This window comes from Loxodonta africana, chromosome 23, assembly GCF_030014295.1.
Source record: "Loxodonta africana isolate mLoxAfr1 chromosome 23, mLoxAfr1.hap2, whole genome shotgun sequence".
In the NCBI taxonomy this organism is placed as follows: domain Eukaryota; kingdom Metazoa; phylum Chordata; class Mammalia; order Proboscidea; family Elephantidae; genus Loxodonta; species Loxodonta africana.
Window position 1 is genome coordinate 68201322 of NC_087364.1, and position 15305 is coordinate 68216626.

Sequence of the window (15305 nt, forward strand, 5' to 3'; positions counted from 1 at the left end):
ACATGCCCACTAATACGCAATTTTTGTTAGTATCTAATTCCAGAAAGGAGCTAAGTGGCAAAGAAAGCACTGTTCGGAAATTACTAAAAACAAGTGCTGTGTGGTAGATAATTTCGCAAAGGTGAAGGGTTACATTATTATTAGTGCCATCGAGTCAGTTCCAACTCACAGCGACCCTGTGTACAACAGAACAAAACACTGCCCAGTCCTGCACCATCCGCACAGTTGTCGCTATGTTTGAGCCCATTGTGGCAGCCACTGTGTTATTAGTCTGTCTTGTTGAGGGTCTTTCTCTTTTTTGCTGACCCTCTACTTTACCAAGCATGTTATCCTTCTCCAGGGACTGGTCCCTCCTGAGAACATGTCCAGAATATGCGAGACGAAGTCTCATCGTTCTTTCTTTTAAGGAGCATTTAAGCCATACTTCCTCCAAGACAGATTTGTTTGTTCTCCCAGTGGTCCATGGTATATTCAGTATTCTTCACCAATACCACAGTTCAAATGGATCAGTTCTTCTTTGGTCTTCCTTATTCATTGTCCAGCTTTTGCCTGCATATGAGGCGTTTGAAGATACCGTGGCTTGAGGCCGGCACACCTTGGTCCTCAAAGTGACATCTTTACTTTTTAATAATTTAAAGAGGTCTTTTGTAGCAGATTTGATTTCTTGACTGCTGCTTCCATGGGTGTTGATTGTAGTTCCAAGTAAAATCCTTGACAACTGCAATATTTTCAATATCATGATGTTGCTTATTGGTCCAGTCATGAGGGTTTTTGTTTTCTCTATGTTGAGGTTTAACCCATACTGAAGACTGATTTTGATCTTCATCTATAAGTGCTTCAAGTCCTGAGGTTACATAGAGGCAGGAAAAAAAGGTGTTGGGATTCCTCCCTGAAGAAAAATTAATTTTTTATAAGTAAAAATTCATCATAAATTATGCTTTTTAAAAAAGTATTTTTTGTATTATTTGGCTTTCTGAAATACATCCACTTCTGCAGTATGTTCATCAAAACTGTGTGATAACAACTGATACAGATTGTGTTAATGAGGGTGAGACTTGTGAACTACGTACAGTGGGTGTGTGATGCCAAAGCCAGAAAAGCTCATGATCTGCGGTAGTCGTGTGGATTTGGGTTTTTTGGGCCTAAAATGAAAGTCTCTTCTGTGACCACATGATGCTCATAAGCATGGAAGAGATTTGTAACTTATCCTTCCTCCTAGCATAATTTTTAATGGATTTTCCATTGTTTAAAAGTTCTCATGAGCAGAAACTTTTTCAGCTAAACAAGGTGACTACAGAAGAGTCTGCTACTGAAAGAATTTTCATGTTAATGTGTAAAACAAATGGTCAGCAAATCCTGTTTATCCTACCTACCATCTTATGCCATGGGGATATAAAAGAGGCCAAAGAGGCTTACCTTCCAAATATGTCTGTTGTACAAATGTGGGTTCTCACATACTCAGTTTGCTTAAAGTAGGGTGTGTACCCACAGAACTTTGAGGACCTGAAATAGTTAATGCAGCAGCTAAGATAAGGCGGCTTCATTGGTTTCTTATTTATTCCTCTGTATTTTAAATGTTTGAGTCCTGCCCATTTCCTTACAGGGCTTATAAACTCATGGCCGTCAAGTGGATTCCGACTCATAACAGCCCTATAGGGCAGAGGAGAACTGCTGGGTATCCAAGGAGTGCCTGGTGGATTTGAACTGCAGACCTTGTGGTTAGCAGCCGAGCTCCTAACTACTCTGCTACCAGGGTTCCATAGGACTTATACAAAAACAAACAAACAAACAAACCTGGTGCCGTCAAGTCAATTCTGACTCATAGCGACCCTGTAGGACAGAGTAGAACTGCCTCATAGGGTTTCCAAGAAGCACCTGGTGAATTCGAACTGCTGGCCTTTTGGTTAGCAGCCATAGCTCTTAACCACTACGCCGCTAGGGTTTCCATAGGGCTTATGAGTAAGTATAAACCTGAGACCTAGTACATAAGAAGCTTCTTGGAGAGCTGTTACCTTCCATGTGCTGAGTAGGGTCTAAGACACAGTTAACAGTAAGATAATAGCATTGTAGAGAGAAGTTACTTAGATGAATCTGATAAGCCATTATAGTGCTATCCCATATGGGTTGTGTGATGCTACCCTGGAAGCACTTTGAACCTACACTGAGTTTCCCCTCTTTCTGCTGTGGAATATATTTGATATATGGCTGTGTAAAATATCTGGTCATAGCAATGGCTGTCTTTATTGTAAAAGTCTGACGAGCCATTTAGTTTTTGTAGGCTCTTCATTATGCTGAGCCTGGATTTATAATTAGTTACTCACCTCTTTCTTTCTGTTTGACTTACTTTCTGATAGTCTATTTTAGTTTTTTCATTTGCTTTCATTTTTAATTTTCTAGTCTCTGATTTTGCAAGTAAAAATCTGACCAGTGATAATTCATGCAAACAAAGTAAGTGAGGCAACTAGGTTTCTGGCAGCAGTCAGATCCAAAAAGACCTCAAGAGAACCTATTGTTGGTGCCTCATTTCATAAGAATCATGTGTCACTAATTGTACTAGAATTTCCATTGTTAAAACAAACTAAAGAAAGTGAACATCACCACTCTTGTATAACTGAAACATATCAAATGTCAGTTCAAGATTCTAATTAATGCCATGCTAACACTTGGAGTATGTCACTACTGATCAAAGTTTGGAGCCCTGGTGGTGCAGTGAGTTAAGAGCTCAGCTGCTAACTAAAAGGTTGGCAGTTCTAATCCAACAGCCACTCCTTGGAAACCCTGTGGGGCAGTTCAGCTGTGTCCTGTAGGGTTGCTATGAGTCAGGATTGACTTGAAGGCAACAGGTTAATAAAAGTTTTGAAATATTCTTTGCCCGATCCCATACTAGCAAGAGTTGTATGGTTTCCTGTTGTACATGTTTTTGAAAACATGGGATCCATTTTAAATCATTTGTATTTCTCATAGCACGAGGAGGAACCACCTCAGAACATGAAACCACAATCTGGGAGTGATAAGCCGTTATCAAAAACAGCCCTTAAAAATCAGCGGAAGCATGAGGCTAAGAAAGCTGCAAAACAGGTATTTGGGGTACAGTCTCTTCAAGGCAAAACAGATCTGCAAAGAAGACAGTTAAGTTAGCTTTAAGCTTTAGATTTTAAGGAACTGTGGTCCTAGAGACTCGATTGTTATAAAATGTAGCTGGAGCTGTAGACTGGAATAGCCAGGATGTCCTTCGTTTATGTCTGCCTGTGACTTTCCAAGTAGTGCTGCAGACCTAATATGTGACCGAGGAACTTGGACCTGACCTTGACAACTGGGACCAGAATGGCCTTGTGGTAGGCTACCTGCTGAGGAGCCTTTTGATGGAGCCCGTGTGGAATGTGTTGTTTGCATCTTTAAAGCGAGTGTTTGTCTGGAGAGGCTGGAACTTACGTGACTGTAAAGCCATTTTGTCACTCGGTGTTTGTGGAGACCCTGGTGGCATAGCAGTTAAGAGTACGGCTGCTAACCAAAATGCTGGCGGTTCAAATCCACCAGGCGCTCCTTGGAAACCCTGTGGGGCAGTTCTACTCTGTCCTATAGGGTCACTATGAGTCGGAATCAACTCAACTGCAGTGGGTTTGGTTTTTGGTTTTTCGTAGTATTTATATACAGACACAACGTTCTTCTGGGAATCTAAACATCAGAAGTATCCAAACAGGGGAACTGTTCTAAAATAATTTTTTATTTGATCATACAGCTGAAAAACTATATAGTATGTAGCTCCTGGTGATGGTGTGACTAGCTAGCCTGGAAAATGTCTTGCTGGTGATGTCATGGTGACCACATTCTCGAGATTCAGGCAGGGTAGGGTAGATGAGACAGCTGATTGCTGATCAGTGCAATCTTGCTGATAATGATTGATTTTTGACATTTCTAGGTTGCTTAGGTTTTATGTAGGCAGTTACCATTTAAAGGTGGAGAATTGTATTATGCAACCGTGTTTTGCTAAAATCTGAGTTTAAAAAAAAAATCATTGTAGTTAATATATTTCATCTCCAGAAGTATCTTTAAATAGGCTGGATGTTGGTTATACCAGATCAAATAATCTACTCTTATGTATTAGATTTGTATAACAGCAGAACGTGGTCTTCTGTCAGTGTGGGTAGGCACCTCTCCTGGCCCTGGATTACAATTTAGCAGAGGAGTCCTCTTGGCAGTGGTACCACTCTAACATTTCACAGAAATAACCAGAATTCTTCAGTACAAATACTACAAAGAGTATAAACAACTTAATAGATTTAGTACAATCTGCCTTTTAATACTTTTTTAAAAAATCTGACAATATAATAATGTTTTAGCATCTTAAAAGCCATGTTATATGTCCAGAATACTTGTTAGTTGATACAGAAACCTTCTGCTTTACTCTGCTAAGGTCGTTTCACGTCTTTTCATTTGTCATCTTATTATATTACTAATATATTATTATTTTATTACTTACTCTGTTACTTTAAATTCTATATCTAACGAAGTGTTCCTCATGACAGTTACAGAGTAAAAACCTTTCGCATGTCTCATCATACTCTGGGTTTTTTTTTTTAAGCTGAGTATTTTCTATCTATTATAGGAATGTGTGCCATTACCTCATGAGACCTTCAGTTCAATCCTCTCTTTTTGTAAAATGCTTTATAGAAGATAAAATCATATATTTGGTTTCTGTACTTTATACACCAAGGCTTTGTTGGTTGAAATACTTTAATGTTTTCATTTTAGAAAGTTGCATTTTTTTAAAAAAACTTCCCACAGGAAGCAAGAAGTGACAAGAGTCCAGAATCGGCACCTACCCCTGTCCCACCCAGCGCACCACGGAACACTGGCCCCCAGTCAGCTTCTGGAGACCCTGAGATAGACAAAAAAGTGAAGAACCTAAGGAAGGTGAGATGTATTTTTTAAAAGGAATATGCTCCTTGGAAGCCCTATGGGGCAGCTCTGCTCTGTTCTGTAGGGTTGCTATGAGTCAGAATCAACTGGAAAGCAATGGGTATATATACGTATGTAATATATTTTTAATATAAACATATGTATTACATATATATTTTTATTATTTTTTTATTATATAGATATAACATTAATTAAAAGCTTGAAAAAATTTTTTTTCCAAATTCCCGGTTCTTAACATTTCCAGTTTTATGTTTAACTCCTATTTGATGCTTACAGAAACTGAAAGCAATTGAACAACTGAAAGAACAAGCAGCAACTGGAAAACAGCTAGAAAAAAATCAGGTATTTTCTGTATTTTTCATTTGGGCTCCTAGTCACCACTATCACTTCCCTTTTTAGTGTAAGAGAATCTTAAAAAGAATATGGCATGTTTTGAAAACCACATGCCATATTCTTTTTAAGGTTTTTACTCTTACACAAGGAGAGAGGGGGAAGAAATTCCGTAGACCCTGGGGCATAAGCCACGCGCTATTCCTAAACCACAGACTAATGCTGTCGCTTCTGACAATGTGGCACTTTCTTACGGTAGACGAGCACAAGGTTCACTTCTCATGGTAGACCAGCACAAGGTTCACTTCTCATGGTAGACCAGCACAAGGTTCACTTCTCATGGTAGACCAGCACAAGGTTCACTTCTCATGGTAGACCAGCACAAGGTTCACTTCTCATGGTAGACCAGCACAAGGTTCACTTCTCATGGTAGACCAGCACAAGGTTCACTTCTCATGGTAGACAAGCACAAGGTTCACTTCTCATGGTAGACAAGCACACGGTTCACTTCTCATGGTAGACCAGCACAAGGTTCACTTCTCATGGTAGACCAGCATAAGGTTCACTTCTCATGGTAGACCAGCACAAGGTTCACTTCTCATGGTAGACAAGCACAAGGTTCACTTCTCATGGTAGACAAGCAGAACATTCACTTCTCATGGTAGACAAGCACAAGGTTCACTTCTCATGGTAGACCAGCACAAGGTTCACTTCTCACGGTAGACAAGCAGAAGGTTCACTTCTCACGGTAGACCAGCACAAGGTTCACTTCTCACGGTAGACCAGCAGAAGGTTCACTTCTCACGGTAGACCAGCAGAAGGTTCACTTCTCATGGTAGACCAGTAGAAGGCTCACTTCTCATGGTAGACCAGCACAAGGTTCACTTCTCATGGTAGACAAGCACAAGGTTCACTTCTCATGGTAGACAAGCAGAACGTTCACTTCTCATGGTAGACAAGCACAAGGTTCACTTCTCATGGTAGACCAGCACAAGGTTCACTTCTCATGGTAGACCAGCACAAGGTTCACTTCTCATGGTAGACAAGCACAAGGTTCACTTCTCATGGTAGACAAGCACAAGGTTCACTTCTCATGGTAGACCAGCACAAGGTTCACTTCTCATGGTAGACAAGCACAAGGTTCACTTCTCATGGTAGACAAGCAGAACGTTCACTTCTCATGGTAGACAAGCACAAGGTTCACTTCTCATGGTAGACCAGCACAAGGTTCACTTCTCATGGTAGACCAGCACAAGGTTCACTTCTCATGGTAGACCAGCACAAGGTTCACTTCTCATGGTAGACCAGCACAAGGTTCACTTCTCATGGTAGACCAGCACAAGGTTCACTTCTCATGGTAGACAAGCACAAGGTTCACTTCTCATGGTAGACAAGCAGAACATTCACTTCTCATGGTAGACAAGCACAAGGTTCACTTCTCATGGTAGACCAGCACAAGGTTCACTTCTCACGGTAGACAAGCAGAAGGTTCACTTCTCACGGTAGACCAGCACAAGGTTCACTTCTCACGGTAGACCAGCAGAAGGTTCACTTCTCACGGTAGACCAGCAGAAGGTTCACTTCTCATGGTAGACCAGTAGAAGGCTCACTTCTCATGGTAGACCAGCACAAGGTTCACTTCTCATGGTAGACAAGCACAAGGTTCACTTCTCATGGTAGACAAGCAGAACGTTCACTTCTCATGGTAGACAAGCACAAGGTTCACTTCTCATGGTAGACCAGCACAAGGTTCACTTCTCATGGTAGACCAGCACAAGGTTCACTTCTCATGGTAGACCAGCACAAGGTTCACTTCTCATGGTAGACCAGCACAAGGTTCACTTCTCATGGTAGACCAGCACAAGGTTCACTTCTCATGGTAGACCAGCACAAGGTTCACTTCTCATGGTAGACAAGCACAAGGTTCACTTCTCATGGTAGACAAGCACACGGTTCACTTCTCATGGTAGACCAGCACAAGGTTCACTTCTCATGGTAGACCAGCATAAGGTTCACTTCTCATGGTAGACCAGCACAAGGTTCACTTCTCATGGTAGACAAGCACAAGGTTCACTTCTCATGGTAGACAAGCAGAACGTTCACTTCTCATGGTAGACAAGCACAAGGTTCACTTCTCATGGTAGACCAGCACAAGGTTCACTTCTCATGGTAGACCAGCACAAGGTTCACTTCTCATGGTAGACCAGCACAAGGTTCACTTCTCATGGTAGACCAGCACAAGGTTCACTTCTCATGGTAGACCAGCACAAGGTTCACTTCTCATGGTAGACCAGCACAAGGTTCACTTCTCGTGGTAGACAAGCACAAGGTTCACTTCTCGTGGTAGACTAGCACAAGGTTCACGTCTCATGGTAGACAAGCACAAGGTTCACTTCTCATGGTAGACAAGCAGAACGTTCACTTCGCATGGTAGACAAGCACAAGGTTCACTTCTCATGGTAGACAAGCACAAGGTTCACTTCTCATGGTAGACCAGCACAAGGTTCACTTCTCGTGGTAGACAAGCACAAGGTTCACTTCTCGTGGTAGACCAGCACAAGGTTCACTTCTCATGGTAGACAAGCACGAGGTTCACTTCTTATGGTAGACAAATACAAGGTTCACTTCTTATGGTAGACAAGCGTGAGGCTCGCTTCTTATGGTAGACGAGTACGAGGTACACTTCTTTCCTGTCTCAGGTGGCCTTGCCCAGCTTATCCCGTCCCTCCTCCTCCCCTAAGCACTTTTTCACGCACGTGGAAAATGGAAAGTTTATTGGACCCAAAGCAGTGCAGTAAGACTGCTTCTCTCCTTAGCCCCCTTGATTCATGCTGTGTAACAAATTACAATTTTTTTCAACTGCATTTCTTAATCTGTGTTTACCAATGATCTGATAAAGTGTCAGAAAAAAAGTTTCTTTTTCCTTTGCTATTTTGGCTATAGATCCCAAAACATGGAATTATTTTATTTCATTTACTACTTAATAACTGAATTATTTTACGTTTTTCTAGTTGGAGAAAATTCAGAAAGAGAAAGCCCTGCTCCAGGAGCTGGAAGATTTGGAATTGGGCCTTTGAAGATTCACGGAAAGGAAGTTGGTTCCCAGAAATCAGTGCAGACACATCTTCTGTTAAACCCACTGTCTTACTGGAGTATCTGTGCAGCCACACTGCACTTCCTTCTGTAATTGTAGCCACTTCTCCAAGATCCTGCCTATGTATGTAATTATTTAATAATGTCTATGAAATTGACTTCCTACACCCCATATCATGTCAGTATATGATAGAGAGAAAGAGACATGAATTTTTTGGCTAAGCTTGACCGATTGAAAGACTAATGTCACTGTTTTTCAGTAGAAAACAACATACCATATAAGTGAATAAAGGCATTTTTAATGTAATCATTTTTGACTGCAAGTCCCTAAATTAAGAAATCCTTTATTAATTCACAAGGTAAGTTTGGGCAGTTTTTCATTTGAATCTATAATACGGCTTTCACAATCGTAAAACCTTATTATGTTGTCAAATTTTAAAGAAAAGCTTTAAAAATCAGCTTGTACTAAATTAAGTTGTTTATATTCTTCATACTATTTGAGGTACAGTTTTTCTGGTTAGTTCTGAAGTAAATAATAGACTTTAAAAATAGGAAATATTAAAAAATTTTATTTTGATATCAAATAATAAACGTGATTTAAGGATGAAGTAAATATTTTCTAAGCATGAACTATGATCACTTTGCTGTAGTCAAGCCTTGATTATTTTGATTGTCTATTCTGATGATGAAAAATACGATGTAATGATAATCCAAGACACAGGACTATCAAAACTAATTTAGATTTGGTTTTGGAGTCCATTACGATTATTTTTTTACCTCAGTTTTATATTAGAAATTGTTTTTATTTCATTTACGTTGATATAAAAATCAAACCTGTTGACATCAAGCAGATTCCAAGTCATGATGACCCCATGTATTACGGAGTAGAACTGAGCTCCATAGGTTTTTCTTTTTAAATTAATTACCATTTATTGTGTTCTCTTATAAATGCCTACTAGGTCGGGGTTCTTTTTTCCTAGTTCACAGTAAACATGTTAATCATTTTTTAAAAATTTATCTCACACTTAGTGAGACTTTTTGTTCTTTTAATTGCTCCAAGTCGACTGTTTCTATCGAAATTCTCACTCATTATTTAGAATTGTCTTTTATTTCTGTAATCATTTAGTTCTGGCCACACATCAATATAAAAATCATTGAGGTGTGTTTTGACTACATATTTGTTTGATTTTTATTTTAAATACATTTTCTGGGAATTAGTAAGGTGATGAAAGTCTGCTTGAAAATGGTATTTAAAATACATAGCCGTATTCATTATTCAGGAAAATCTGTAGATCCTGGATTCTTGTAAAGATTTCCTTAATCATCTCAGAAATGTATCAGGTATCTACCATTAGATGTCCCTGTCGTTAGGTGCCATCGAGCTCATTTTCAACTCTTAGCGACCCCATGTAACAGAGTAGAACTGCTCCACGGGGTTTTCTGGGCTGTAGTATTTATGGGAGCAGATCACCATGTCTTTCTCCTGTGGAGCCGCTGGGCGGGTTCCAACTGCCAACCTTTTGGTTATCAGCCAAGGGCTTAACTGTTGCACCACCAGGGTTCCTGAGACATTTCTAGAGAGCCTTATGAGCTTGGGGAGAGGAGCTTCAATAGACAGAGACTGTTCTTGCATTTCATTAGTTAAGCAAGCTTTCCAGTGAGGAAGAAACCCTAAGAAGAATTCTCCTCTTAGAAAAGAAATAGAGATATCATTTATGTTAAAACATGCACATATATGTTGCCATGTACTATAATTCTGGATAATTTCAAAACAGTACTATTTCCTATGGGTAAACTAAGCATGTAGATCTCACAAGGGTACACACTAAATGGACGGTACAGAGTGTCAAAAGGAACTTTAACGTTATTCGTAATCACAATACATAGTTATTTTGCTTCTTGTAGTCGCCAGTATAGAAATTCCTAGAAATGTAATTGCTAGAATTCTTTAAAGTCAAAAACTTAAATACTCCTTTTGTTTTTAAAAATCTTACTTTTTCCTTCACCAACCTCACCATATTTATTTACTCGGTCTATTTTCACTTAGTATCCACAGGTACTCCTGTTACCCTGAGACTGTTGTCTTTGTTTAATGGTACTATGACTGAGGTACTTAAGTGAATCTGGCAAATGACTCAGCAAATTGACATTTTAACGACTGAACTTTTTCTGAAAGAAAGTAACTGGTCAGATTGATTTTGATGTAGAATGAACCATTTAAACATTCATTATTCAAAAGGTTGATGAAGGGAATTCACACTTGCATCAGACAAACTGTTACAACATTCCTTTTTAACTAAATTGAATACTGCCAAGAATAAAAATAACGTGTGTAAGTTCCAAAAGAATTTGTCAGGAAGTCTGCCACGTTTGTGACGCAATCCAAAGATGTGAAAAAAAGTAAGATGTTGAGTTTTCTAAAAGTAAATCGTAAGCTGAGCATTTTATTCTTTGCTCTTCAGCTCTGTACCTAAAGACACAATCCATCGTCCTGCTCAGACTGTCTGTGAGCCCTCCATCATATGAGGGGTCCGTCAGACCCCAGAGATAAGGTTACAGCTCTACAGGGACAGCTCAGCCCTGCAGAGCTGAGGAGGTTGGTGTTGGGCGTGGATACCTCTACTGAATTTGGGGCCCACTGCCTACTCGTGGTCAGTGTTTGGGCCCTGTGACAGGCAGGTGCCTTGTTAGTGTGGTGGCAAGATGACTGGGGACCGCCACAGTTTCCTCTAGGGATGGAGCTTTCTTTTGCTCCTCAGGATGTTGTGGAAGGAAGGCTGAGTCACTTCGCTCGGTGTTGTCTTGCAGGACACCAGCTAGAGGCAAATGCTGCCGCCGTTTGCTCTTTACACATGGGAAAAGGTCCATGGCCAGCAGTTCTACAGGTAGTGCTCTGATTAGTCACTTAGGTTGCATCTTTATCGCTCACCCTTTCCCTCTGTATCACTCATTTGGTACTTGGAGTCTCTCCACGTTTTCACCAGTTCCTGTCTTCCCTACACTCTTTCCCCGGTATGTTACGGAAATCACAGGTAAGCCAGTTAGAATAGTTCCATCTTCTGTCTTCTAGAGTTTTGACACGACTTCTGGACCACGGCCTTTTCAATGTTGCCGTGGATTTATTGCTTATAAGGCATTCCTGTCGAGTCTCTGAGACCCTGAGAAAGAGGGAGGCAAATGCCCGTGTTTCTTCTGCCGTCTTAAACTGAAAGTCAGAAAAGCACACTGATAAAACTTATATAATATTCATACTTTGAATTTTCAAATTAACGTTTTAACCATTTAACGCCAAACACAAGTCTTCACATGGCCACTAGGGGGTGCCAGAGATCGGAGTATAGGGAAATTGACACGGAATTAGAAATCTTAGAACGTATTTACAAAAAATTTTCACTGACATAAAACTTGCCATTTAGTCACCTGGGTGACTGCTCTTTCTTCATCATCAAACTCTTTGAGCGAACCCTGTACATCCCCTTACAATCATGCTCATTCCTACCCTTCCCCTGAACTTGTTATTTCTCTGTGTCTCCTGTTGGCTGCAAACAAATCAGCTGTTTGGAAAATGGAATATGTTCTTCCATCCAAAAAAAACCAAACGTGTTGTCGTCAAGTCAATTCCAACTCATAATCAGCAGTTCAGATCCACCAGGCACTCCTTAGAAACTCTCCGGGGCAGTTCTACTCTGCCCTATAGGGTCGCTTTGAGTCGCTATGAGATGTTTTTCCACAGAGTTATTATAAACGGATATTGGTGCTGAGGTGAGCACATGAAAACTTTAAATTGAAAAATTGGGTATAGACTCATAAAAATAAAAAAAAGTTTATTGTTGTTGTTAGGTGCCCCCAGTCAATGAGAAAAAAATTAAAGCCAGTGTAAGAAGTAAAGAAAATAGAATGAGAATTCTTTTGGAAAGTTTGCATTAATTTTTTTTTTTAGAAAAAGCAGATTTAGGTGAAGGAAGAGAGAGAATTTTTAGGAGATTCCTAAAGATAGTTTTGGTTATTTTTATGTGTCTTAGATATTGTTTCTTTACCACCTACCCATAAACTTACCTTCCTTTTTCCTCGAAACAAATTTTTGTTCGTCTTCAACTTAACCATGACTGAAGTCATTTAGAGTTTACAAATGAAGAAAAAAAAAAAGAGAGAGAGCTTTTCCTAAGATTATTAAGCAAAAAATGGCAGCGACGAGGAAAAGAGAGAAAGGGATTACAAAGAAAAGGATATGCATGAGGTGGACATAGAAAGGGAGAAAGAAAAGGTGTGGGGGGAAGAGATGGTGGAATTGTGTCGGAGACGCCGTGTAGGACACCGTCTCAGTTTCTTGTCGGGGAGGGCGTAGGGGAAAGGGGGTGAAGGGATTCGAAATGGTGAGCGGTCTTGGAAGAGGTCTGTTGGTTTTTGGTTTTAGTACAATAGTGTCCATTCCCCCACAATATTACCAGCACTTCTCTTAAGATGTATTATTTCCCAGGAACAGTGATAGCATGCCCCATCCTCCCTCTCCAGGTACACACCTGCCAGTCTGCCCCCACCCAGCACCCTGCCACCCCAGCGATGAGAACCTCTAGGTACACATCTGCCAGTCTGCCCCCACCCAGCACCCTGCCGCCCCAGTAATGGGAACCTCTAGGTACACACCTGCCAGTCTGCCCCCACCCAGCACCCTGCCACCCCAGCGATGGGAACCTCTAGGTATACATCTGTCAGTCCGCCCCCACCACCACCAAGGAAGAACAGCCAGGAGTGGAGAGCACATCCTTTGGGCTCAGGATCTGTGTGCTGAGAAGCTCCTGGACCCAAGAGACAGTTGTAACACTGAAGACAATGAGAAGCAGTGGCAGAGAAACGGTGGCAGAACAGACTGGCAGGAGAGATTGGTCCATGGAGCAAGGAAGCTGAGTGCCTTTAGGCTGAGGCTTTCTGGTGGAGTGGGTGCCTCTGGGAACTTATTGGCAGAGCTAAAAGAGCTTTTTAACACTTGCCTGAGCAGGACAGGCCCAGGGCCAGGGAGAGGCCTGCCTGTGAACACTACTGGGAAGAAGCTGTCTTAATGGAAGAACTATATCCTGAATGTTCCTGAACCTGAATTGTTACTTCGCTAATAAACCCCATAATCGTGGGTATTGGCTGTGAGTTCTGTGTAGCTATTGCAATGAATTATCAAACCTAGCAGAGAAGTAGAGTGTGCCATGGGAGGGACAGTTGGTGTCAGAATTGGTAAAGATAGTGGAGGGGATGGTTGGTGTCAGAATTGGCAAAGATGGTGGAGAGAGGCAGCGTGTCTGGCCTCCGTGTCTTAGGAATCAGCCTTAGGCTGTTGATCTTGATTTTCCTTTCCCCTCGTGAAGTTAGAAGAGGTCAAACATCACCCCCATGCCATTTTTACAAATAAAAAAGGAGAAATGGTTTGGGGCTTCAACCAGGGTGGTGGCAGTGGAAATGAAGACAGGGCACAACTTTGGCGACACTTTAGAGGAAAACTCGCTGGGATTTGGTGATACGATGTGTGGAGTGAGGTCTTTGCACTTGTGTTCTCCCTGCCTGTGACACTTTCCGCAGTTCACGTGGCTCACAACCTCATCTCCTCCAGGTACTTGCTTGTGTCACCCCTGCAGGGAGGCCTTTCTCTGCTCATCCCATTCAGAATGTAAATTTCATGAAGGCAAGGTTCCTTGTTGCTTTTCACCTCAGTAACCCCGGTGCTTAGAATGGTGCCTGACACACTGGTGCTGTTGCGTACCATTGAGTTGGCTCTGCCTCTTAGTGAATTTAAGTAGAACAGAACAGACCTTCCCTGGTCCGGTGCCATCCTCGTGATCGTTGGCGTGTTCGAGGCCATCGTTGTGGCCGTTGTGTCAATCCATGTCATTGAAGGGTCCCCTTGTTTTCACTGACCTTCTGCTTTACCAAACATGTCTTTTTCTAGCAATTGATCTTTCCTGATGGCATCTCCAAAGTAAGCGAGCTGAAGTCTCACCACCCTCACTTCTAAGGAGCATTCTGATTGTATTTCTTCTGAGACGGATTTGTTTGGTCTTCTGGCAGTGCATGGTAAATTCAGTATTCTTTGCCAACACTACAGTTCCAGTGCATCAATTCTTCTTTGGCCTTCCATCTTCATTGCCCAGCTTTCACACGCAGTGAGGCAATTGGAAATTGGGTCATCGTGCTTGGGTCAGGTGCACTTCGGTCATCAAAGTGACATCTCTGCTTTTTCACACCTTGAGAAGTCTTTTGCAGATTTGCCCAATACGATATGTCTTCTGGTTTATTTGACCGATGTTCCAAGGACATTGATTGCTGATCCAAGTAGAATGAAATTATTGACAATTTCAATGTCTTCTTTATTTATCAGGATTTTTTTATTGATCCGTTGTGAGGTTTTTTTGTTTGTTTTTCCACGTTCAGTTGTAATCCATACTGAAGGCTGTAATCTTTAACCTTCATCAATATGTGCTTCGAGTCATCGTCAGTTTTGGCAAGCAAGATTGTGTCATCTGCATATCACAGGTTGTTAATGAGTCATCTTCTGATTCCTGATGTCTTTTTCTTCTTCGTATCGTCCAGCTTCTCAGATTATTTGTTCAGCATACAAGTTGATTAAGATGAAAGGATCCAACCCTACCACATACCTTTTCTAATACTGAACCATGCAGTATCCCCTTGTTCTGTTTGAATCACTGCCTCTTGGTCCATGTACACTTTCCACATAAGCACAATTAGTTGTTTTAGAATTCCCCTTCTTTGTGATGCTGTTCAAAATTTGTTATGATTCACGAAGTTGAATGCCTTCACGCAGTCAGTGAAACACAGGTAAATATCTTTCTCTGCTTTCTGATAAGGTAAGACCAATCTGACATCATCAATGATATCCCTTGTTCCACGTCCGTTTCTGAATCCAGCTTGAATTTCTGGCAGTTCCCTGTTGATGTACTGCTGCAACCATTTTTGAATTA

General features: G+C 41.1%; 1 protein-coding gene across 1 annotated transcript in view; it reads left to right on the forward strand.

Moving 5' to 3' along the window:
* EIF2A (eukaryotic translation initiation factor 2A) overlaps positions 1 to 8457 on the forward strand; it is a 35142-nt gene extending 26685 nt beyond the window's left edge. The window contains exons 11-14 of the mRNA XM_010595957.3: positions 2965 to 3078; positions 4786 to 4914; positions 5197 to 5262; positions 8262 to 8457. Of these exons, the coding sequence (XP_010594259.1) occupies positions 2965 to 3078; positions 4786 to 4914; positions 5197 to 5262; positions 8262 to 8327 (375 nt within the window). The 3' untranslated portion in view covers positions 8328 to 8457. The remainder of the gene's footprint in view (positions 1 to 2964; positions 3079 to 4785; positions 4915 to 5196; positions 5263 to 8261) is intronic.
* The last annotated feature ends 6848 nt before the right edge of the window (positions 8458 to 15305 follow it).